This window comes from Jaculus jaculus, chromosome 15 (genome assembly GCF_020740685.1).
Source record: "Jaculus jaculus isolate mJacJac1 chromosome 15, mJacJac1.mat.Y.cur, whole genome shotgun sequence".
Classification (NCBI taxonomy): Eukaryota; Metazoa; Chordata; class Mammalia; order Rodentia; family Dipodidae; genus Jaculus; species Jaculus jaculus.
This window is the reverse complement of record NC_059116.1, coordinates 75,049,831-75,075,999: the sequence shown is the minus strand read 5'-3', so window position 1 is coordinate 75,075,999 and position 26,169 is coordinate 75,049,831. Positions and strand designations below refer to the sequence as shown.

General features: G+C 42.1%; 1 protein-coding gene across 3 annotated transcripts in view; it reads left to right on the top strand.

Moving 5' to 3' along the window:
* Positions 1 to 26,169, top strand: part of Tasor2 (transcription activation suppressor family member 2) — a 79,655-nt gene that overhangs the window by 38,786 nt on the left and 14,700 nt on the right. For all 3 annotated transcript variants that reach the window (XM_045134594.1, XM_045134595.1, XM_045134596.1), the window contains exons 11-16: positions 2,812 to 3,045; positions 7,210 to 8,080; positions 9,833 to 10,262; positions 11,448 to 15,200; positions 21,232 to 21,357; positions 22,484 to 22,637. In XM_045134594.1, coding sequence (XP_044990529.1) covers positions 2,812 to 3,045; positions 7,210 to 8,080; positions 9,833 to 10,262; positions 11,448 to 15,200; positions 21,232 to 21,357; positions 22,484 to 22,637 — 5,568 coding nt within the window. The remainder of the gene's footprint in view (positions 1 to 2,811; positions 3,046 to 7,209; positions 8,081 to 9,832; positions 10,263 to 11,447; positions 15,201 to 21,231; positions 21,358 to 22,483; positions 22,638 to 26,169) is intronic.

The following is a 26,169-nucleotide window of genomic DNA, read 5'->3' as shown; positions in this document are numbered from 1 at the left end:
GTTCTTGTCTGGATTCATGTGGACTGTAGCTTAGCAATGGCTTAAAAGGTTTTTAGAAATGCCAACTTTTCTCTCAATGATATGTATACATGCCAAAGCTTAAGAAGCCATGATCAAGATATGAGCTGAAATCTAAGAAATGGGAAAAACCAAGATATCTCAAGAGCCTAGTCATCAAAAGCTTATGTCCTATTAGTCAACACTTGGCCAACCACATATTTATATCCCATTCTTTTTTTTTTTCCTTGAGGTCTCTAGCTCAGGCTGACCTGAAATTCACTATGTAGTCTCAGGGTGGCCTCAAACTCACAGTCATCCTCCTACCTCTGCCTCCCAAGTGCTGGGGTTAAAGGGCATGCACCATCACACCCAACTGTATCTCATTATTACAAAGTTGGCAGTGTAGTTTCTATGTCATCTTTTACCTAATTACCCAGGTTCGAGTCCCCAGTACTCACATAAAGCCAGATGCACAAAGTGGTGTGTGCATCTAGAGTTCATTTGCAGCAGCTTGAGGCCCTGATGTGCCCATTCTGTTTGTTTGTTCTATCTTTTTCTGCTTACAGATAAATTAAAAATATACATATTTTTTTAGTCCATTCATTCATACCCATGTCATCTCTGGGTCCTCTCAGATCTACATGAACAGAGTTGAAAAATAGGACCTTCAGACCTTGAAAGTACAAACTTTCTGGCTCTTCACAGAAAAGTTTGCGAACTCTATTATTTCAATTACCTTGTTCTTGGGACACAATGCCTACCAGAAACAGCTCATAGAAGGAAAGGGTTTATTTTAGACACACAGTTGTAAGAGGAGCAAAGTCAGGTGGGCATCACATCTACAGTAGCAGAAGTAAGTAGGCTTGGTTCTGGGCTCTCTCACTCCAAAGCCCACCCTCAGTGACACACCACCTCCAAGCAAGAGCCTCCTTCTCAAGGGCCCTGCAGCTTCACAAATACTACCCTTAATCAATAGTTGACTTCTGGCCTGTTACAGTTTGAGGAGCAGTGTGAGTGTATGCTGATTTAGGAGAGTGGTGGAAACTATGGCAATATGCATCATTGAATCACTACATAGGTATTTGAAAATATGTTCCAGACCAAGCACACTGAACTCCTGTTTTGTGTGAATCAGCTTATAGGTCATTTATATAGTGCATTAATATTAATATTTCTCATGTTTGATATTATTGCCTAGTATCATACTGAAAATTTCAAGAGATAAATTTTCTTTGTTTGCAGTACTATCTGATAGCTTCCATTCTACTCCATTTAATGAAAAAAAAATCTGTTGTGACACATTAAATTTCTTTTTTTGGTGTTTCGAGGTAGGGTCTCACTCTGCTCAGGCTGATCTAGAATTCACTGTGTACTATGAGGCTGTCCTCTAACTTACGATGATCCTGCTTTCTCAAGTGCTGGGATTAAAGGCATGTGTCACCTCGCCCAGCTGAACTTAACTTTACAACCTATGAGGAGGTTGTCACATGCACTTTAAGAAACAAGACACTGAGCAATGCTTATTAACAAAATCCCATCTTTTCAGATGGTATTAAGAGCATAATGATGGGAGAGGGGCTAGGACATGGATGAGCCTGACAGTGGTACCAAATTGACTGTATACGCGGAGTACAAAACTAATTAATTAAAAAAATTTAAAAATAATTTTTTTAAAAGATCATAATGATTATGAGTAGTAAAGTAAATATGTAATACAGCTCTTTGTAAACATAAGGTTGTTATTATTTCTCTTCATTAGAGAATGAAGGATACGTATGTGAGAACTTTTAACTGCTGCTGTATTTATTTTATTTTATTTTATTTTATTATTTTATTTTATTTTATTTTATTTTAATTATTTTATTATTATTGTGAGACAGGATATTGTTACATAGCCCAAGCTGGCCTCGAGCTCACTGTGTAGCCCACATTAGGTTACATGGCAGTCCTTCTGTCCCGTGTGCTGAAATTGTGCACACTCGCCCCTGCAGCCTGCTGTCTGCCTTTTTATTTACTCAAGATGGGCTCTCACAGTGGCCTTGAACACACGGCGGTCCTCCTGCCTTTGTCTTCTGAGTCCTGGGATTAAAGGTGTGTACCACCACACCTGGCTAAGATACTTATTTTTACTTTTTATTTATTTATTTGAAAGGGAGAAAAAGGCAGAAAGAGAATGAAAATGGGCACTCCAGGGACTCCAGGTGTTGCAGACGACTCCAAATGCATGTGCCACCTTGTGCAGTTGGCTTACATGGGTCCTGGGGAATCAAACCTGGTTTCTTTGGCTTTGTAGGCAAGCACTAAGCCATCCCTCCAGTCTTCTGCTTTATTTTTCACAAAATAAGGTAACACAGCCGGGTGTGGTAGCGCATGCCTTTAATTCCACCACTCAGGAGGCATGGGTAGGAGGATTGCTGTGAGTTCGAGGTCACCCTTAGACTATGTAATGAATTCTAGGAGAGCCTGAGCTAGAGTGAAACCCTACCTTGAAAAACAAAATAATAATAATAATAATAATAATAATAATAATGTAACGGTTTCCACAGTTTCATAGTTTATTCATTACCAAAGCTATCCCTCTAGAAAAGTAGAAATACAGAGAAAGGTGATGTTGATAAGCATCAGGACCACTTCTCCTTAAAAATTGGTATGTTTTCCTCTTTTGCTTTTTGGGAGGTAGGGTCTTCCTCTAGCCCAAGCTAATGTAGAATCTTAGCTCCAGTCTGGCCTCGAATTAGAACTCCGCCTCCCAAGTACTTGGGTAAAAGGCACAGCTCACCCTGCCGGCTAACCGCGTCTCTCCTACATAAGGTGCCGAAGTACTGACTGCCCAGTTTGTACAGAAGACCAAACCGGTCAGGAAGAACCCAGATCCTCCTTACTCGAATTCAAAAGATGTTCCTGTGAAAACAAACACTAAAAGAGCACGGAAGCAAGAGAAAGCTCAAGTCATCCCAAAGGCCAAGCCCCCTGTGAAGAAGAAACGGAAGGGGACTGTGCTCCGAGGCCACCAGAAGCCCAGACACAGAAAGCAGCCGCAGTCTGGTGAGGAGAGAAGAGGAGAGGAGAGGGGAGGAGAAGGGAGGAGAAGGGAGGAGAGGAGAGGTCTTCCTGCACATGGAGACGGGTTGGGGTGTCAGTGATTCTTTCATAGTCTAGTTCAGACACAACACAAATAGCTTGTTTTCTTACTTTAACCATTCTCAAGTTAGAGGGCTCAAGAGATGGCTCAGCAGTTAAGGCACTTGCTTGCAAAGCTTAACAGCCTGGGTTTACTTCCCCAGGGCCCATGTAAAGCCAGATGCACAAAGGTGGCACATGTGTCTAAAGTTCGTTCATTCATTTTCATTCTCTCTGTCTCTCTCCTTGCAATAAGTAAATAAAAACAGTTTTTTGAAGAGTTGGGCTGGAGAGGTCGCTTAGCAGTTAAGGCATTTACCAGAAAGCCAAAGGACCCAGGTTGGATTCCCCAGTACGCATAAAGCCAGATGCACAAGGTGGCACTTGTGTCTGGAGTTCATTTTGCAGTGGTTAGAGACCCTGGCATGCCCAATTCTCTCTATATGTCTGCCTGTCTCTGTATCTATCTATCTCTCTTTCAAATAAATAAACAAAATACTTTTTTAAAGTTAAAACGGTGAAATAACTTTTAAAATTAAATTGCCGTAAGATTCTGCATTATTAACATTTTTGAGCAAACTGTTTATAATTCTTTTGTTTTACAAAGCTACAAAGATTCAGACACTCGAACAGTACTTTCTATTTTTTAATTCACACAAAGCCTTAACATGAACTTTCTAAGAGTCAGTGCAAATGTTCCTCATTTATGACTAAATACACATGTAAGTAGTATCTGGCAGTGTTTTGTGTGAAAACTGCTTATAATTGCTGTAGTTCTGGACATGAGTTGGCCATCATATATGACCTCATAGTCACTCATTACACTATATGTTATAGGGCCCATCATCATGTCATGGATGATGGAGGAGGGCCAAAAAATAATACATATATATAAAGAGGGGTTCAGGGGAAGGGGGTACAAAAGAAGCTTTGAGGAAGGGATTATGATCAAAATACCTTACACACATCTCGAAATGTCAATTTAGAAGTTTTTTTTAAAAGCACACAAAAATAAAATGGTATGATTTTATCTAAGAATTATTATAAGCAGTAATTCAGAGTTGTGTATTTGGTTTAAATGGCAGTCATTTAATTTATTTTACGTTTTTGGTTTTTTGAGGTAGGAGTTCACTCTAGCCAAGGCTAACCTGGAACTCACTATGGAGTCTCAGGGTGGCTTTGAACTCTTGGAGATCCTCCTACCTCTACCTTCTGAGTGCTGGTATTAAAGGCGTGTGCCACCATGCCCAATTATTTGACTTTTTTTTTCTTTCTTTCTTTTTTGAGGTTAGGGTCTCACTGTAGCCCAGGCTGAGCTAGAGTTCGTCAGCAATCTCAGGGTGGCCTTGAACTCACAGCAGTCCTCCTACCTCTGCCTCCCAAGTGTTGGGATTAAAGGTGTGTGTCACCACACCTGTCTTTTTATTTTACTTTTGGTAAAGCTTAGATAGGTAAACAAAATATTGACTGTTCTAGTCATATATCTCCAGCTGTTAGACATAACCTCCTCATCAGAAAGTTCTATTGTCACATCAGCCTTAACCTCCATACACCTGACACACTACTACTACACACATCTACTCCTGTGACTATTTCTAGTCTACTTTTCTTTGTATGAAGTGGTCCTGTAGATGATGCTTTTTTCCCCCCCAAACTGCACAGTCTTTATCAGGGACCCTTTTTGATGTTAGGTCCTGTTGTGATGTGTGTTATTTTATGTAACACAGACTTCATTCCCTCATGCTGTTATAATTGTATCTGTTTTTCAGTGTAGTTTCCCAGATTCTTTTTTGCCCTCATTTATTTATTGGATTTTTAACAATATTTATTTGAGGGGGGCAGGCAGATAGAATGGGGGCAACTGGGCCTCTAACCACTGCAAAGAACTTCAGGCACATGCGCCACCTTGTGCATCTGGCTTTACATGGGTCCTAGGGAATCACACCCAAGTCCTTACCTTTTACAAGCAAGCATCTTAACTACTAGATTTTATATATATAATAGTATATATAATAATATATATCATATATAATAATTATATATAATATATAATGTGTATAATAATAATCATATATAATGTATATATGTGCATACATACCTACACACACACGTCACATAGATGATGGTACTTCAGAAAGAAACTCATTTTGTTGGAATGGTATGAATGTGCTTGATCAAGTTTCATTAATATCTAAAACCTGTGGTCATTGCATGGAAGTTGAGGCTTATATGGCAACAGAACTTTCTGATGGGGAGGTCTAAATTTGAACTCTCATTTGTGTGTGTGGGGGGGTGTTTGCTTGTTTGTTTATTTGTTTGTCTTTTTGAGAAAGAGTCTCTAGCTCAGACTGACCTGGAATTCGCTATGTAGTCTCAGGGTGGCCTCTTAACTCACAACGATCCTCCTACCTCTGCTTCCGAAATGCTAGGATTAAAGTTGTGAGCCATGCCTGGCTTTTTTGCTTATTTCTGAAAGGAATTTATGATGCAGTCTTACCTGTCTGTCCATATTTACTTGCTGTTGTCTCCTGACCTGCTCCTTCCCTTTGGGTTAGTTTGCACCTCAGTATAGGTACATCTACTCTACCCATCCAGGTTCTGTGCAGTGTAAGAGAATTTCCATATGCTTTGATCCTCACTAATCTTAATTTCTTAGTTTTGTTTATTTTTTGAGTGGGTGTCACTCTAGCCCAGGCTGACCTGGAATTCACTCTGTAGTCCTAGGCTGGCCTCGAACCCGCAGTGATACTTCTCCCTCTGCCTCTGGGATTAAAGGTGTGTATCACCATGCCCATTCAAAACAGCATCGTTAAAGGATGAATTTAAGTACTGAATGCTTTGCAAACCATTAGAAAATGTGAATTTTCTGATAAGGGCAAATGGTTAGATTTCATTATCTACAAAAAGAAAAATAGCAGATTTCCTCCTCTGAAGATGGAGTGAAAAGGCAGTGGTTTTTATTTTTCAAAGTAAAGTTTAGTCAGTCAGGTTGACAGACATCTTTAGTCCCAGCACTTGGAAGGCTGAAGTGGACGGATCACCATGAATTTGAGGTCACCATGAGCTACAGTGCAACCCTTCTACAAAAAAGAAGTGGAGAGGGGTTCGGAGAGATGGCTTAGCAGTTAAGCACTTAGCCTGTGAAGACCAAGGACCCTGGTTTGAGGCTCAAATTTCCCAGGACCCACGTAAGCCAGATGCACAAGGTGACGCATGCATCTGGAGCTCATTTGCAGTGCTGGAGGCCCTGGTGTGCCTGTTCTCTCCCTCCCTCACTCTTTCTCTCCCTCTCTGTCACTCTCAAATAAATAAATAAAAATAAAGAAAAAAAAAGAAGTGGGGGTCTGGATGGCTTAGCAGTTACATTACTTGCCTGCACAGCCCTTGAGCTGAACAGTGTGTGTTCTTGAGCTCAGTGCTCACTTGTTTTCAAGGTATGAGCGCTCTGTGCCGGCCAGGCTATCTTCTAACCTGCCATCCTCCTTCCTCGGCCTCTCTAGTGCTAGCATTACTTGGAAGTACATGCGGGTTTTTGGGGTTTTTTTGGGTTTTCTTGGATGATTTAAAAATTTTTTTTTTTTTATTTGCAAGCAGAGGAGTGAGAGACTATGGATACTACAGGACTCCAGCTACTACAGACAAACTGCAGACACAGCCTCCACTTTGTGCATCTAGCTTTCTGTAGGTACTGAAGAATCAAACCTGGGTTGTTGGGCTTTGCAGGCAAGGACCTTAACCACTGAGCCATCTCTCCAGCCCCTGGGTGATGATTTTCTAAATTAATATATATAAATATGTTGATTTGTTTCTAGGTCAATACATTATAGTAGAGGGTTAAAAGAGGCTTCAGTCTAAAATGCATCTAAGGGCTAGAAGAGATGGCTTAGCGGTTAAGGTCCTTGCCTGCAAAGCCAAAGGACTCAGGTTCAACTCCCCAGGACCCACGTAAGCCAGATGCACAAGGTGGTGCATGTATGTGGAGTTCGTTTGCAGCTAGTGGAGGCAAAGATAGATTGATATGGCACAATGTTCTGTGAAAAACCAATGTCACTTATTTGTCATCTGTCCTTTTTGCTTTTTATTCTGAAGCTGAGAGAGAAACTACTTTATATCTTCAATCAGAAATTTCATCAGATGGTCCAAAAGATGGAATTAACATATGTATAGCTCAATCAGAAAGAATTGGAGTGGCTCCAAAAGATCTTCCAGAAAACTCTGTTATCAGTTTTGACTCCCAAGCCTTAAATATGCTGGCTGATCTGGCATTAAGCTCTGCTGCTGTTTGCACACCATCATGTGAGCCTAAGGCCCTTCCCATCTGTGAGCTGCCACAGAGTACTGTTTTACCTTCTAAAGAAAATTCATTGCATAGTACCTCTGACCATGAATATCATAGGGGAGTTAAAAGCCAAAAAAGTATTCCACAACCTAAACCACCTTCTGATAGGAAGAGTAATTCAGAGTCTGACTTCGCTGTGAGCCAAGAAGGAAAGCTGCTTCCTGGAAGTCAGCCTCCTGCTCAAGCCCAGTTAGTACTCTCTGAAGAAGCTCAGGAACCCTCAGACACCGGCCAAAGCTCTGTGGCCGTGGAACACTCCTATGCTTTGCTCCTTGCAGAGCAGTCAAAGAAGCATCTACATCAGAGAAGGTTACCAAGCCCTGCTTTTGCCAAGAATGGGACAAAAGGTCCTGAAGCTGGAACTCCCGTAGGAAAAGTCATGCCGTTCCGGCATCTGCAGAACACATCTCCTCTACAGAAGCTTCCTGAGGATTCGTTAATCAAGCGGAAAAGTCGATGTGTATCTTCCAACCTAAAAGACTTCTTTTGCTCTCATACAGTGCTTAACTCTGATGGCTCCCTTAAGGTCACTTTCAAATGTGAAGCAGGATATGCATTCAGCTTAGATAGCAAATATACCAGTAACCCACTGGAGAAAACTGTTGTAAGAGCATTACATGGGTAAGTAAGAGTGAAACTCGATGAAAATGGGCTCAGCTTTCTGCTAACATCAGTGTGGTACCGTGGGAATATTGTGCTGAGTTTTTGAAGCAAAAATGTAAAGTTGTAACTTAGTAATGTCAAGCCTGTGTTTATTGACAATTGAGAATGACAGGTAAGTTTTGCCACTGTCAGTGATCAGATGGAAAGCTTTTTAAAACATATTTTTTAAATATTTTATTTATCTGTGGGAGAGGCAGGGAGGAAGAGAATGCATGCACCAAGGCCTGTAGCCACTGCACAGGAACTCCAAATGCATGTGCCACCTTGTGCATCTAGCTTACATGAGTCCTGGAGAATTGAACATGGGTCTTTTGGCTGTGCAGGCACATGCCTTAATTGCTAAGTCATCTCTTCAGCCCAAGATGGAAAGCTTTTTAAATATAACTTCAGCCTCATGAATTACTTTACATTTGTAGTGCTCCTTCCTAAAGTATTTATGATCTTCCAATTATATGCTTGAAGTAAGAATCTTAGGTAAAGTAATGTGAGATAAAGAAGTTGTACTTCACAATACAAACCAAATTCCAGAAGAAATAGTTAAAAGTTATAGCTTGTTCCCAATTGATGAGAATGATTGTCCATGAGTGACTGCTTCTGTAAAACCTTCCTTAAGAAGCAGGTATTAGGCCTGGCGTGGTGGCCTAACGCCTTTAATCCCAGCACTCAGGAGGCAGAGGTAGATTGCTGCGAATGAGTTCAAAGACATCCTGAAACTACATAGTAAATCCCAGGTCAGCCTGAGCTAGAGGGAGAACCTACCTCAAAAAAAAAAAAAAAAAAAAAAACAAGACGAAGAAAAATGAATCAGGCTGGGTGCCGTGGTGCACGCCTTTAGTCCCAGCACTCAAAAGGCCGAGGTAGGAGGATCACTGCGAATTCAAGACCAGCTTGGGCTAGAGTAAGATCCTACCTTGAAAATCCAAAAAAACAAAAAAAAGAAGTAGGAGTCAAGTCAGTAAACAGCAGAGTAGCTAACATCATAGGCCCTGAAGTTTATCAACTAATGCAGCTTTTTATCAAGGCTTTCTCACCTCATTTATTACCCTGTGACCTGGGTCAAGGTATATTTTAGGCAGTCATCATTTTGGATCTGGGAATCACTCAATTGAAGGTTTTGATTCAATCTAGCATGAAGCCTCAAAGTCTAAATTTCTAACAAATCTTGAACTGAATACTGTGGAGGGTAACAGTCTGGGCAACAGTTGGGTTTTGTTGTGTTGTGTTGTTTTATTTTTTGAGAGAGCAAGAGAATGGACGTGCCAGGGCCTTCAGCTGCTGTGAACAAACTCCACATGTGTGCCCCCTTGTGCGCATGTGCAAAATTGTGTCTGGCTACACGGAACTTGGAGATCCAGACAGGAGTTCGTAGGCTTGTAGGCAAGCGCCTTAACTGCTAAGCCCTCCCTCTGGCCCTGAGTAACATTTGCCAGTGTGGGTTTAATGGAAGCTACATCCTAAGGCCAGTGATTGGTCTGTCAAAATGAATGGTAGTTGCTATTAGCAGGAAAGATTAACTATGAAATGACATTCAGCTAGCTACTTGGTGAACTGTTTCTATTTTTTATTCATTTATTTTTTGAGGTAATGTCTTACTCTAGTCCAGACTGACTTAAAACTCACTGTATAAACTCATACTAATAATGAAGGATTTGTTTATGGTAATTAACAAAACGTTTTCAGTTATTTTTTGTGTGTTGTTTAAAATCTCAGGCCTTGGAACATGAATTTGCCTGAAAATATGGAAGAAGTGAAGCTTTTACTTCATATGTGGGTAGCTCTATTTTACAGCAAAAAGAACAGAGTCATGGGATCACCTCGCAAAGTGGTAGAACATAGAAACCCAGCGAAATATGTGTGTATAAATAGGAGCTTAGAGTCTATTGACCTCAGTGAAATTGAAGAGCTTTCCGGTGTTGAAAGATGTCCTGTGGACCCTTTATTGGAGACTAACACAATGTCTAATGGTCGTGCTGCTGAAGTACCCTTTCCTGGACCTGACTGCATGCTTCCTTTCATTAAACCACCAACAACCAGAGACTTGGAACTCTGTGTCCAGAATGAACAAAAAGAACTTTTTGCTGGACACTGCCATCTGGATGCCTCAGAAAGCCAGAGTTTCATCTATTCTGGTGATAATGAGGTAAGGCTACCGAGGACCCCCAGAACCTCCTGCTTGCAGGAAGTGCTCTTACCTGCTGAACCATCTCCCCAGCCCAGTGTTCTGGAGCTTTAAAATATTTAAATGAAGCCAGGCGTGGTGGTGTACACCTTTAGTCCCAGCACTTGGGAGGCAAAGGTAGGAGGTTTGCCGTGAGTTCAAGGCCACACTGAGAATACATAGTGAATTCCAAGTCAGCCTGGGCTAGAATGAGACCCTACCTCAGAAAAGCAAAACAAAAAGTTATCTTTAAGCTCGTTAATAGTAAAATTGAGAACATTTTTCTTTAGTACTACATTCTTTAGTTGAGTTGTGATATTTAACATAATAGTCTGCATTTAAATATGGCCTTTAAATTGTCACTTTCTAGCTACTTTGCTCCCAAAAGAGTCATTTAAAAGATTGGTTATATAATTAACATTTTGCAGCTCTTAAAGTCTGCACTCTGTTTATTTGGGAGTGGGGTTTGGCTATGTAGCCCAGACCCACCCTAAACTCATAACCTCCTCCTGCCTAGAGCAGTGCCAGCACCGTGTCCAGTTCTGCTAACACTGTGAGAAGAGCATCTGGTGCGCTTCAGCGATAGAGCACAAGGGCCTGTGTGCACGGCTTAGTGGTTAAGGTGCTTACCTGCAAAGCCTAACAACCCAGGTTCAATTCCCCAGTACCCACGTAAAGCCAGATGCACAAGATGGCGCATGCATCTAATCAGTGGAAAAAATTCTAATTTGTTGGGCTTGCTTATCTAGAGATTACAAAATTCAAAAGATCGGGACTGGAAAGATGGCTTGTGGTTAAGGAGCTTGCCTGCAAAACCTAAGGATCTAGGTTTGATTCCCTAGTACCCATATAAAGACATATGCACAAGGTAGTGCATGTTTCTGGAGTTGATTTGCTGTGGCTGGAGGCTCTGATGTAGCCATTCTCTCTCTCAAATAAAAGGAAAAAAAAAACTCAAAATATTCCCAGGCATGGTTTTAATCCCAGCACTTGGGAGGCAGAGGTAGGTGAATTTCCCTAAGTTCAAGGCTACCCTGAGATGACATCGTGAATTCCAGGTCAGCCTAGGCTAGAGTGAGACCGTACCTCACAATAAAAAAAGAAAATGCAAAAGATGAGACAGTTTTTACTTCCCATATGTAATTTTTTTTTTTCCTGTCATTTCAGGTATTTGGAAGAAAATCTAAACAAGATTTATCAGATAAACTAGAGGCTTCTAATGTTGTGCCTTCTGGTATAGCAAGTACCCAAACTAATGGATCTTGTATTCCTAGTGAAGACAAAAGCTTTCAGTCAGGTGACGGCACAGGAATGGTTTCCTGTGATGACACTGTCACACAAACCACATTCACCACAGCTTACGATGGCACTAGCAGTCAGTCAGTGATGTGCCCAAAATCTGTGTTCAGCACCCTTGAAAACAAACTTGATATTTTTCATCCAACAATGCAGACAAAAACCGGTGTTGTACAAGACTTTGTCCAGCATAGCAGTCCCATGAATAATGGATGTCTGCCTTCCCCGGAAAGGATGGGTGATAATTCTGAGTATATGGTGATTAATCTGGAACCAGTTACTCTTGCTTTTGGTAAAAATGCCTGTTCAGAAGTAAGCATAGCTGATAGATCCACAGACTTTCATACCGAGGTGGTTAAGCAAGTATTACCAGCTGTGAATGTTCAGCATCCTGTGCCCACGTTGGAAAAGGTGCAGACACTAGATCTTACAGACAGTCCATTTCTATTGTCAGGACAGGAGGATGCTAAGTACCTTCCTGCCTCTTCAGTGAACAAGGACGCACGGGAGGATCTGTATCCAGTTCAGAGAGAGACGCCTCTTTCAGTCTCGTCACAACCAGATGAAAGCGCATCAGTGATGGATGCAGTACCGTTAGCCAAACGCCCTCGTTACTCGCCAGCCAGTGAAGAAATGAAATGTCCTCAAGATGCTCTTCTACAGACTGCAAACCTCTTCAGCACACCCTCAGAAGAGGGGACAGAGCCATCACGGGGTGCTGTAACCTCTCCTACCCTGGGAAAAAAGTGTTCCCTTGACTGTATTGCTCCAAGAAGTGATACCTCAGATGGCTTTTTAGAACTCAGGAATGGTGACCAGAGTAGTCCAAACCATAAAAGGATTTTGCAGTCATTTAATTTGCTATTGTCCAACCAAACCAATCTATCTGTGAATGAGGAGTTGTCACGGGAAGATTCTGATACTGACCTAAGATTAACAGTATTACCACCTGCAAGTCCCAGGGAGGCCATGCCAGCTGGTGAAATGGAACAAGTACAAGTGGCAGCATCAAGTTTAGGACTTATAGAAGGACTTGAGAAAGTGGTTGAGCTAGAAGAGGAGGCGACCCTCATTAAGAAAAGAGAACTGATGCCAGCTAGTTACATGTCATTGTGGCCTCTGGTGTCTGGAGAACCATTAGGAAATGAGAGAAAAGGAGATACTCTAAAACCAGTTACAGTAATGCTTTCTAAAGAACATTGTACACTTGAGATGGGGGAGGAAATTAATATGACTTCCAGCTTTCCCTTTGATTCTCTCATTGAGGTGTCACCCCCTTCCAGCCCTGATCCTCAAGTACCTACTGAGGAAACACATTCATCTCAGGCTGTGTCTCCATGTAGCTTAAAACACCATGGTATATATGGTGAGAAAAGTAACAAATTATCCCAAATTGGGTCAGTAGAGTTAGGCATGCCAGAAAAAGAAAATTCTTATGTTAGTCCTGCTCATCCATTGGAACAAGCGAAGTTCACTCCAGGACAGCACAGCCACCTGTCTGCTGAAGTGCCTTTGGTATTAACTGGTTGTCCAGCTGCTCCTGATCCAGCAACCGAGCAAGTGGTCCCAAGTGAGCATGGTGAGGGGACATTTTCCTCGAGAAAGGTGCAGGGTGATGGTGCAGAGTTAAACAAGCCTACCTCACTTGCCAAATACAGAAGTGATCCTCTTGAAAAACTAGTAAAACCAGGAAATTCATTGCAACTGGTTAGTGTAGAGGACTCGAATTTGGGCTTGAAACATTTTGTCTCAGAGTCTAATGTACCTCCATTTAGTCCTAGAAAAATTGTTGAAAATAAGCCTTTGGCTGACATGTTGCCTCCTACAAGTGCTGTAAGTGGAGTTGTGAATGTGTCATTAAAACAGAAGACTAGCCCTGAAAACAAGAGAGCAGTTCACAACAGCCATTTAAAAACACATGTTGACAGTTACACGCAGGCTGAATCTGTGAACTCTGCTTCCATTGATGGAGCTGATGTTACACAGGTGTACATGTACCCAGAGATCCCAGAGCTTGCCTCTCCCTCAGATAGTGCCACATGTACCCACGGTACCAGATCAGTACGTAGAGAGCCAGAGTTTCAAACACGGGAAATACCAGTAGTCAGAATGGCCAGTTTGCTTACAAATAATGAAGCTGAAGCCGAGTTGTGTGAAGACCGCACAGGCCTCAGGGCTGCTGGCCTTCACTCTCATGCCACATCTATAGAAGGTGAGCAGAAACTCGCCCACATGCTGCAGGGCACAACAGCATGTGAGAGGAGAGAGCTTTTGAATGACAGTGGCTTACCCACGTGTGTGGTTTCTTACCAGCATACAGCCAACTCTGGTAAGAGCACCAGCAAAACCCCACATGCTTCCCTTATCCCAGAGTCCTTTGACACCGTTACTTGTGGGATCTCTAAAGATGACGCTCCTGTTGAAAGCATTAGTGAGGGGCACATAGCCAAGGCAAATTCAGAAGCCCTGAGTAGAGATGCAGAGAAGAATATTACTGCAGACATATACTATGAACCCCTTTCTGGAAGCTCTGATCAGGATGCTGTTGATTGTGCAAACCCCAAAGTCGACATGGAAAAATCATATAGTTTGAGTAGTCTTGCCAGCAACAAAGACAAAATAAGAGATCATTATGACCTTTGTATGAACTTAAAGAATAGTAATGATGGTTCAGCCTACTCTAACAAACTTGAAGAGTTGGAGATACATACTTCACCCAAGAACTGGACTATTGGCCCGTATTCTGTCTTAAAGAAAGATAAGTATGTGCCAGGTTATGTCCAAATCCCAGATCCCCATGGTATCCTCAGGACTTATGCTAATTTTACTATAACAAAAGAGTTCAAGGATACAAGGAGAACTTTGCATGGCCTGAAGAGACGCCGGAGTCTGCCTGCAAAATGCAGCCTGCTCAGCTCCTGGACAAGCACTTGGCAGGTGGCAGATGATGCCACCCAGAATACTTTAGATCTGGAGTGTCTGCGCTTTTCACATAAGCTCAAGCGGGTATTAAAGAAAGGGGATTCTCAACAGTCTGCCCCTTTCACCATCTCACCTAAGGAGTTACCTACTCAAGTGGAAGTGGAAACGTGCCCTGCAATGGGAATGTTTGAGGCCCCAGATCTGCGTCCTGCATCTAAGAGCAGAAGTCCCATCCTGGTAACAGTTGTCCACTCGGGCACACAACAGCGCAGTCAGCACGGCAGAGGCCACTTGCCCAGCAGTCTGGACAGCCCCTCCTCTTGGAAGGAGAAATGTACTTCCAGTAGAAATCTTAAGAATTCTGAAAGAAATTCATTCCACCTTAACAAACTGAAATACAACAGTATTGCAAAAGAATCTCGAAATGACATTTCACTTATTCTCAGTGAATATGCGGAGTTTAATAAGGTGATGATGAACAACAGCCAAGAAAGAGAGTTAAGTACAGCTTCTAGAGAAGCCGCCTCTCAGGGGCTGAGCCCTTCTCTCCCGAGACAGACACCATCCTACAAAGACATCATCACCGATCTGTGTGACACTCTGCATGTCAAACTAAAAGGTGTTCTGAGGGAGGCTTGTAAGAGTCCTTTCTGGTTCTACCTTGTTGAAACAGAAGATAAACCATTCCTTTTAAGAACAAAGGTAAAGTGCCAGCTTATTTATTTTGATTGCTTTCTGAGTTTTATTTAAGAAGTAATAATTTTTTTTTAATTTTTTTTTTTGTTTATTTATTTGAGAGCGACAGACACAGAGAGAAAGACAGATAGAGGGGGAGAGAGAGAATGGGCGCGCCAGGGTCTCCAGCCTCTGCAAATGAACTCCAGACGCGTGCGCCCCCTTGTGCATCTGGCTGACGTGGGACCTGGGGAACCGAGCCTTGAACCGGGGTCCTTAGGCTTCACAGGCAAGCGCTTAATCACTAAGCCATCTCTCCAGCCCAAGAAGTAATAAATTTAACAGTTTAGGCTTCAAAAAACATGGTAACGGGGTATTAAGGTTTGCAGCTCAGTTTTTTTCTGCCTGCTAAATGCAAGTGTTGTCTGTAACTCAAATAAGAAAGAAATTCCGAAGGGTGCAATGAAAACAGCTAATGGTGAGTCAAGACTACCTGGCTCTCCCCAAGTTTAGGTTTTACTATGGTCACAGCAAGTTTTAAGGATTATGTACTCACCAGGGCATGTTTTACTAAGCAATTTTTCTTAAGTTACTTTTAAAAGTTTGTTTGTAGGTCTTTTCTGAGTAAGCCATACAGTGGGTAAAAAGTAGGTAATGATAATTTCTGAAAACCCGATATTTTAGCACTAAAAATACTTTCATATACACTTAAATATGTATGTGTCTGCCATGGTACTGTTTCATGAAAATTAGTCATTGAACTACCACTGAAACTTCATACTGCCAGAGGGGTTCAGTGTCACAGGGAGAACCATGCGAGACCACAAAACCCACATTTGGAGCACTGGGAAGGCTCTTGAAGTAGGTCAGGAGCCAGGGGCAAAGGCTACTCAGCATGGCTGGACAAAGAGCTTACAGTCAAGAGACAAGTTTGGCGACTGTAGGGAGCCTTGTTAGGAAAGAGCTTCGTAAGTTGCACTAGAATGGTCCAACTTTAACCTGATGTCTCTGGAAAGCCACTGAAAGATAGTTTAAAAGATGAGCAGGGGTGGTGCGCACCTTTAATCCCAGCACTCAGGAGGCAAAGGTAGGAGGATCACCATGAATTCGAGGCCACGCTGAGACTACATAGTGTATTCCATGTCAGCCTGGGCTACAGTGAGACCCTACCTCAAAAACCAAAAATAAAAAAAGATGAGTAGCAACAGGTGTGCATTTTAAGAAGTGTTTTTTGCCAGTGGAGAACTGAAACTTGACCAGTAACAGACCTGAACTCTAAGCTGCCCATTGCCATTGCTTCAAGAGTCACATTTATTCTTCCATAAGTTGGCTGCTGTCTTGTCATGTAAATGTGGGGTGTGAGCTGGGCATGGTGACCCATGCCTATAATCAGCACTCGGGAGCACAGCAGCATTGCTGAGAGTTTGAGGTGGTCCTGGGCTACATGGTCAGTTCTGGACCAGCCTTAGCTACAGATTGAGACTCTGCTTCAAAATAAATGAGTTGGCTAAATAAATCAGGTATAAAGTAGTTTTCATTTCTTCGTCTGTTCTTTAACATTTACGTATTTGAGAGAGTATGAGTAAGAGGCAGAGAGAGAGACAGAGAATGGGGACATTATGACCTCTAGCCACTGCAAATGAAGTTCCAGATGCAAGGGCCCCTTTGTGAATTTATCTTTATATGGGTTCTGGGGACTCACGTCTGGGTCCTTTGGCTTTGGAGACAAGTGCTTTAACTGCTGAGTCAGCTAGCTCTCCAGCCCTAGCTTGTTCTGTAGTAAGCATGCCACATGCCTTTTCTTTCCCCGCAACCAAGGATCCTTTTGTTCTCCTCTAGAAATTATTTTTTTCTTTGTTTTTGAGATAGGGTCTCACTGTAGCTCAGGCTGGCCTCAAACTCAAAGTGATCCATCTACCTTTGCCTCCCCAGTGCTGGGATTAAAGGCTCATGCCACCAGGCTGGCATGTTTTTTTTTTTTTAACTTAAAGTTGATTTTGCTTGTTAATTACATACCCTTGATTGTACAATACTTGAATATATATTTTGCAACAATGAGCAAATACCTGGTTTCTTTCTACATCCATCTTTTTTTTAAACATTTTTTTTGAGGTAGGCTGACCTGGAACCCTTAGCGACTCTCCTTCCTCTGCCTCCCCAAGTGCTGGGATAAAAGGTGTGTGCTACCATGCCCAGCTGCTCCCATCTTTTTTAAAAAAGCAGCAGAGGGCTGGAGAGATGGCTTAGCAGTTAAGCACTTGCCTGTGAAGCCTAAGGACCCCAGTTCAAGGTTCCATTCCCCAGGACCCACGCGCACGCGTCTGGAGTTCGTTTGCAGTGGCTGGAAGCACTGGCATGCCCATTCTCTGTCTGTTGCTCTCAAATAAGTAAATAAAAATAAACAAAAAAAAGTTTAAAGCAGCAGAATAGTAATCTTATTTCTAACTACTTTCCAGGTCAGGGGAGACTGATTTTCACGTAGGTGGGAAGTCACAGTGATGCTGCTGCTTTTGTAGAAGGAGTGCTTCTAGAAACCATGCTGTCTATACTGAATGCGTTGTCTCACAAAAATATTTTACCATGTAGCCACTGTTGTAAATAAAAGCATCAACTGTGCAAAGCTCAAATTAATTTTCAAATAAGAAATTAAACATTGTAAGATATACTTGAAGCTGAGTACAGTGGTGCATGCCTTTAATCCCAGCATCCAGAAGGCAAAATAATAATAATACACTTGAGAATAGCATACTATCAAGAGTGCAATGTGATGTGGTGGCTTACATGTATAATCCCAGTATTTGGGAGGCTGAGACAGGAGAATCACCATGGGTCATGGCAACAAAATGAAACCCTACCTCAAAAAGAAATAAACTCAGCAACCTAACCTGGTTAATTCCTTTTTTTAATTTTTATTTTTTGTTTGTTTGTTTGTTTAGACAGGCAGATGAAAGAGAGAATGGGCATACCCAGGCCCTCTAGCCACTGCAGATGCATGTGCAACTGGCTTACATGAGTACTGGGCAATCAAACATGGGTCCTTTGGGCTTCTCAGGCTTAACTGCTAAGCCATCTCTCCAGCCCCTGGTTAATTCTTCTGAAGAGTCCTGAAGCATTATTTAGTGATGAGACATTGAGGCGAGTTTGTAAGATAAGGATCTACAAAGCCCTTTATTGAAACTGAGATTGAAAGTGGTCCACAGCAGAGGAGTTGATGAGTCTTGTGAAACATGGTGGCTCACGCCTTTAATCCCAGCAGAGGTAGGAGGATCACTGAGTTCAAGGTCATCCTAGGAGTGCAGAGTGAGTTCCAGGTCAGCTTAGGCTCAAATGAGACACTTGTATAGAACTAATAAAATAAAAAATAAAAATAAAAAAAGTCCTTGTAAGAATTTCTCCAGACTCATAGTGCCTGACACTACCTACACAAGACCATCATAATAGGAGGAAAAGATCATGACATCAAAATAAAAGACAGACTGATTGAGATGGGGAGGGGATATGAGGGAGAATGGAATTTCAAAGGGGAAAGTGTGGGGGGGAGGAAGGGTATTACCATGGGATACTTTTTATAATCATGGAAAATTTTAATAAAAATTGAGAATAAAAATTTAAAAAGGGGGGCTGGAGAGATGGTTTAGCGGTTAAGCACTTGCCTGTGAAGCCTAAGGACCCCGGTTCGAGGCTCAGTTCCCCAGGTCCCACGTTAGCCAGATACACAAGGGGGCGCACATGTCTGGAGTTCGTTTGCAGAGGCTGGAAGCCCTGGCGCGCCCATTCTCTCTCTCTCCCTCTATCTGTCTTTCTCTCTGTGTCTGTTGCTCTCAAATAAATAAATAAATAATTTTTAAAAAATGGCTGCACTTGCTAATGTGGGGGCGTGGCCATGAGTTTTAAAAAAATTAAAATTAAAAAAATAAAAAAAAAGAATTTCTCCATAAATCATGACATCCATTTTGAGTTATAGACAAAGTCAATATTTTAAGGTCTAAAGTCAATACATACATACGTACATACATACATACATACATACATACATATATTTATATTTATATTTATTTGACAGGAGGAGAGAGGGAATAAGGGCCACTTAGCACACCTGGCTTTAGTGGGTACTGGAGAATTGAACCCACGTCATCAGGCTTTAGAAGCAAGTGACTTTAACCATTAAGCTATCTCTCATCCCATATTATTTTTATAAAGAAAGTAACTGACTAATGTTTTGGATATAGCTAGTGTGCAGTGGCAACCCAGCAACCTTCTTCATGCAGAAGCATCACATCAGGGGCTGCAAAAATGGCTTAGCGGTTAAGGTGCTTGCTGGCGAAGCCTAAAGACCCAGGTTGGATTCCCCAGCACCCACATACAGCCAGATGCACAAAGTGGTGTATGCATCTGGATTTCATTTGTAGTGGCTAGAGGTCCTGTTGACCCATTCATGTTCATATTTCTCTCTCTGTCTCTCCCTCTGTCTCTTTCCCTGTCTCTCTCAAATAAATAAATAAATTCTAATAGGGGAAAAGGAGTTGGCTTTTTCAGTTCTAGGTTTTTTTTTGTCTTTTTTAAGCTTTTTACTTTTATTTCCTCTGTGCCTCAGTTTTTTTTACTTTTTAATTTAATTTTACTTTTATTGTCAACATCCATAATTGTAGACATTATCCCATGATAATTCTCTCCCTCCTCCCGCTTTCCCCTTTGAAACTCCACTCTCCATCATATCCCCTCCCCCCTCTCAATCAGTCTGTCTTTTATTTTGATGTCATCATCTTTTCTTCCTATTATGATGGTCTCGTGTAGGTAGTGTCAGGCACTGACAGGTCATGGATATCCAGGCCACTTTGTGTCTGGAGGAGCACGTTGTGAGGAGTCCTGCCCTTCCTTTGGCTCTTACGTTCTTTCTGCCACCTCTTCCACAATGGACCCTGAGCCTTGGAAGGTGTGATAGAGATATTTCAGTGCTGAGCTCTCCTCTGTCACTTCTTCTCAGCACCTTGGTGCCTTCTGGGTCATCCCAAGTTCACTGCCATCTGGAAAAAGAAGCTTATCTAACCAAAAGTGAGAATAGATTAGTATGTGGGTAAGGGCATTAAGAGAAGTGCTTACTGGGCAGTTTGGTGAGCATAGTATATACATTTAGTCAGACAGCAGCAGACATTACACCCTTAGGACTCATAACTACCCCTATTGTAGGTTTTCAGTATCAGGGATATATTCCCTCCCATGGAGCAGGCCTCCACTCCAATTAGAGAATGGTTGGTTTCCTGTATAACAGATGTGCCATTACTGTACCCCTTGGTTCATTTGGCCTGGTTGGTCAGATTTAAGGCTTGCTGTGTTCACTGTTGAGTATCTCCACTGGTGATTTTTCTCTCTCTCTCCCATTGAACTGCATGCAGCGTTTTTTTTTTTTTCTTTCTTTCTTTTAGAAGATTTATTTTATTTATTTATTTATTTATTAGAGAGAGTAGGAGAAAAAGAGAAAGAATGGGTGTGTCAGGGCCTCTATCCTCTGCAAACGAACTCCAAACACATGTGCCACCATGTTCATCTGGCTTATGTGGAACCTGGTAAATCAAACCTGGGTCTTTAGACTTTACAGGCCTTAAGTGCTAAGCTATCTCTCTCCAACCCTTAAAGATTTCATTCAGTCATTTATTAAGGGGAGAGAAAGAGAGAGATTTTTTTTTCTTTCTTAATTTGAGGTAGGGTCTCGCTGTAGCTCAGGCTGACCTGGAATTCACTATGTTGTCTCAGATTGGTCTCTAACACACAGCAATCCTCCTACCTCCAACTTCCAAAGTGCTGGGATTAAAGACATGCACCACTACTCCTGGCTTTAAGTTGTAGTGCTAATGACATTGTAAAAATAAGCATCTGACAACACCATGGTGTTGCACAACCAGAAAGTGAACCCCTCACCGTGCTTGCTTCAGCAGCACGTGCATTAGAAAGTGAAGCTCCACCTGGAGAGATGGCTCCGGGTAATATTAACATTGCTTTCTTGCAAAGCTTGGTGGCCTGAGTTTTATTCCCCATTAATAACTATTTGTAAATTTTGCAGAACATTCTGAGGAAAGGAGGTCATACAGAAATTGAACCTCTACATTTCTGCCAAGCTCATCACAGAGAGAATGATACATTAATAGTTATCATCAAAAATGAAGACATATCATCATATTTGCATCAAGTAAGTTTTGGAATGTCTTACCAAAAAGGTGTGCTCCAGGCACTGAAATTGTTCAGTAGCATGACAGCTGTGTCTGCCTTTTTGTGTAAGAAAGAGGTAGCATAACACTCGGAAGGTGTTAGGAGGAAGGTGTACGCTGCATCACGCTGTACTGCCACCAGTGTGTTTGCAGGGCCGAGTAAATCAAAGTGGAATTCAGAAACTACTCATAGTAACAGAAGGACTATGAAAAGATATGACCACAATTTAAATGTCTGGTAACTTAGAAGAACTTAGGGAATTCTCCTTACTCTTACCTGCTAGCTGACAGTCACTTGTCACAGAGTTTATGTGGCATAGTTATTTACAGGTGCCCTGAACTTGAGATGTGTTCTCTCCTTAACTATATCTGAAGTTTGGGAGTTCCATTTAACGAATTTTTGTTTTTCTGTTTTTTGAGGTAGCGTCTCATGTAGCCCAAGCTGACCTGGACCTCACTCTGTAGTCCTAGGCTGGCCTTGAACTCACAGGGATCTTCCTACCTCTACCTCCAGAGTGCTGGGATTAAAGATATTTACTACCACACCTGCCATTTAACTAATTTTGATGAGTTGATAGCCACTGATGAACTGAGAAATGCTCCTTTTCATAAGGCAAAGTGGCCAGTAGGTAGTCCAGGTGAAAGTTATTTCCAGGTACTACTGAACCTTGAAAGCCATGGGTAGAAAAGGGATGGAAATGGGGCTAGGTAGATGGCTCCGCAGTTAAAGGCACATACTTGCAAAGCCTGTCAGTGTGCATTTAATTCCCCAGCCACCCACATAAACCAGCTATACAAAGTGACTCAAACTTCAAGTTTATTCATAACAGCATGAGACTGCTGGCATGCCTCCAACACACACACAGAATAAAAACAAAGCTGCATTTAAGTGATGAGGCCAGGCGTAGTGGCACACACTTTTAATCCTAGTAGCACTTAGGAGGCTAAGGTAAGAGGATCCCTGTGAGCTTGAGGCCACCCAGAGATTACATAGTAAATTTCAGGTCAGCCTGGGCTAGAGCAAGACCTTACCTTGAAATAACAAAAAGTGATGAAAACGTTTAACGTGCAGGCTTATCGTTACCTTTGTGGCCTTCTATCTCACAGATTCCTTCTCTGCTGAAGCTAAAGCGTCTCCCCAGTGTTGTGTTTGCTGGAGTGGACGGCCCTGAAGACATTCTTAATGACAGTTATGAAGAGCTGCTGCACTCAGGAGGTTTTGTGGTTTCAGATGATAAGCTATTAGAAACTTTAACATTAGGTTGGTCTCTAAATTTTTCATTTTTCTTTCTCTGAAAGGTAGTCAGGTCAGGTTTTCCTCAACCAGTAATGCTTCATCAAAAGAACTTATCAACTAAAAATCAAACAAACAAACAAAAAAAAGTTACCACATCTTGAGGGTTTTGTGTGTTGTGCTAAACACGGAAGGTTTTTTTTGTTGTTGTTTTTGGTTTTTCAAGGTAGCATCTCACTCTGGTCCAGGCTGACCTGGAATTCACTATGGAGTCTCAGGGTGGCCTCAAACTCACGGCAATCTTCCTACCTTTACCTCCGAATGCTGGGATTAAAGGCATGCGCCACCACGCCCGGCTTCACTGTGGTTTTTTAATTTTGATCTTTATTGACCACTTTATTGACCACTTCCATAATTCCCTTAACCACTTTCCCCTTCACAAATCCACTGTCCATCATAATTCCTTCCCCTTCTCAATCAGTCTCTTCTATTTTGATGTCATAATCAGGTGTTGGTCTTGTGTAGGTACTACCACGCATTGCGAGTACGTGGATGTCCAGGCCATTTTGTGCCTGGAAGATTGCATTGTAAGCAGCCCTACCCTTCCTTTGGCTCTTAGATTTTTTTTCTGCTTTCTTTTCTGCAATGAACCTTGAGGCTTGGAAGGTGTAATGGAGATATGTTAGTGCTGAACACTCCTCTATCACTTCTCAGCGCTATGGTGACTTGAGTCAACCCCATTTGGAAAGAGAAGCTTCTCCAACTAAATGTGAGAGTAGCATTAATACATGAGTATGCACATTAAGAGAAGTGCTTACACCAGGTGTGGTGACACACACCTGTAATGCCAGCACTTGGGAGGCAGAGGTAAGATGATTGCCATGAGTTCGGGGCCACCCTGAGACTACATAGTGAATTCCAGGTCAGCCTGACCTAGAGTGAGACCCTATCTTTGAAAACAAAAAAGAGAGAGTGCTTACAAGGCTGTTTGGTGAACACAATATATGCATTATATATATTATATATGCAATATATGCATTTAGCCAGACACCAGCAGGCATTACAACTCTAGGGTTCATGACCTCCCTATCATAGGTTTTCAGTACCAGGCATATATTCCCTCCTGTGGAGTGGGCCTCCGGTCCAATTAGTGAGCAGTTGGTTTTTCCTGTAACAGACATGCCACTATTGTACCTGTTGGCTCATTTGGCCTGGATAGCCAAACTTCAGGCTTGCAGTGTCCACTGTTTGCTGCCACTGATAACTTTTCTCTTCCATAGGGCTACATGTAGTGTAGTTTTTTCCAGCTTTCTGTTAGCTGGTCTAATGGGAGGAGGTTTTCAGCTCAGCTCTAGCTTGATTTCTCAGTCACCTTGCAACCCAAGCATGTTGAGTCTTCAGCAGTAAAGTCTTACCTTTATTCCTAGTGGCAAACCAAGAGCCTTGGCAATGGCCTATGATGTTTTGAGGGCATCATGGAATGGAAGGTATCCCATCCCTGACACAGAAAATTTTCTACTAACAGTCTATGGCTTCTGGGTGTGCCATTGTCCAAAAAAGGTTTCCATACAGCTTATTTATACCCTCTTAAATTTTGACTAAGGGGTGGGTAGGTGGCTTAGCAGTTAAAGAGCATGCTTGAGAAGCCTAAGGGTCCAGGTTCAGTTCCCCAGTACCCACATAAGCCAGATGCATATGTTGGTACATGCATCTGCAGTTCATTGCAGTGGCTATAAGCCCTGAAGAGCCCATTCTCTTTCTAGAGAAAAGAAAAGAAGAGCACTTCATTAACCCTGAACCCATCCTTCTTCCGTTGCTCAGTCTCTTCCCCAGACCTCACTGAGGCCCTTGGAACCCCAGTAATCTGTTCATCTACTAAAATGTATACAATGCCCTCCCCTTTAGCCTTCCCTCTCCTCCTTCCCTTATGCCTCCTTGTAGATTACCGGCCTCTGCTACCAATTTTTACTCCAACTCACATATAAATATAAACATTTGGAGCTAGGATCCACATACAAGAGAGGAAATGTAGCATTTGGCTTTCTGGGCCTGGGTTACCTTACAAAGTATAATACTTTCCAGATCCATCCACTTCCCTGTAAATTTCATAATTTTGATTTTCTTTACTGCTAAGTAAAACCGCGTTATATAAATGTGCCACATCTTCATTATCCATTCGTCAGTTCAGGGACATGTAGGCTGGCTCCATTTCCTGGCTATTGTGAATAGAATAGCAGTAGCTATGGATGTGCAAGTATCTCCAAGGAAATGAGATGAGTACTTAGGATATATGCCTAGATGTGGTGTAACTGGGTCATATGGCGAATCTATTATTAGCAATCTCAGGAACATCCACACTGATTTCCACAATGGCTGGACCAGATTGCATTCCCATCAACAGTGTAGACGGGTTGCTCTTTTTTCACATCTTTATCAGCACTTATTGTCATTTGTTTTTTTTTCTTTTTTTTTTATTAACAACTTCCATGATTGTAAACAATATCTCATTGTAATGCCCTCCTTCCCCCCAATTTCCCCTTTGAAACTCCATTCTCTATCATATCCCCTCCCCCACCAATCAGTCTCTATTTTATTTTGTTGTCATCATCTTTTCCTCCTATTATGATGGTCTTGTGTAGATAATGTCAGGCACTGTGACCTCATGGATACCCAGGCCAGTTTGTGTCTGGGGGAGCATGGTGTAAGGAGTCCTACCTTTCCTTTTTACATTCTTTCTGCCACCTCCTTCACAATGGACCCTGAGATTTGGAAGGTGTGATAGATTGCAGTCCTGAACTCCTCCCCAGTACCACGATACCTTCTGAGTCATCCCAAGGTGACTACCATCTGAAAAGAGAAGGTTCTCTACCAAAAGTGAGAATAGCATTAATATATGGGTATGAACATTAAGAGACCTGCTTACTGGGCAGTTTGATGAGGATAGTATATACATCTAGTAAGACAGCAGCAGACGTTACACCCCTAGGGCTCATGACTACCCCTGCTGTAGATTTTCAGGATCAGGGATGTATTCCCTCCCATGGAGCAGGCCTCCAGTCCACCACTATTTTACCCCTTGGTTCATTTGGCCTGGCTGGCCAAATATAAGGCTTGCCATGTCCACTGTTGAGTATCTTATTTCTCTCTCCCATTGAACTGCATGCAGAATGGCTTCTTCCAGCTTTCTGTCAGCTGGTCTACATGGATGTGTTATTAGCTCAGTTCTAGCACGGTTTCTCAAGGACCTTGCAGCCTAAGTATGTGGAATCTTCAGCAATAGGGTCTTACCATCTATTCCTGGTAGGAAACCAAGAGCTTTGGCAATGAATGGACTGTAATGTTTTGGGGACATCAGGGATCTCCCTGGTCATCAACTGACTAGAGGGTATCCCATGCCTGGCACCGAAAATTTTCTAGTAACAGACTATGGCTCCTGTGTGTTTTCATTGTCCAGAAAAGTAGGTTTCCATATGATTTATTTATATCCTCTTAGATTTTGATTAGCTCTCCCTCCACCTTTCCTTTACTCAGTCTCTTCCCCTGACCTCACTTAGGCCTT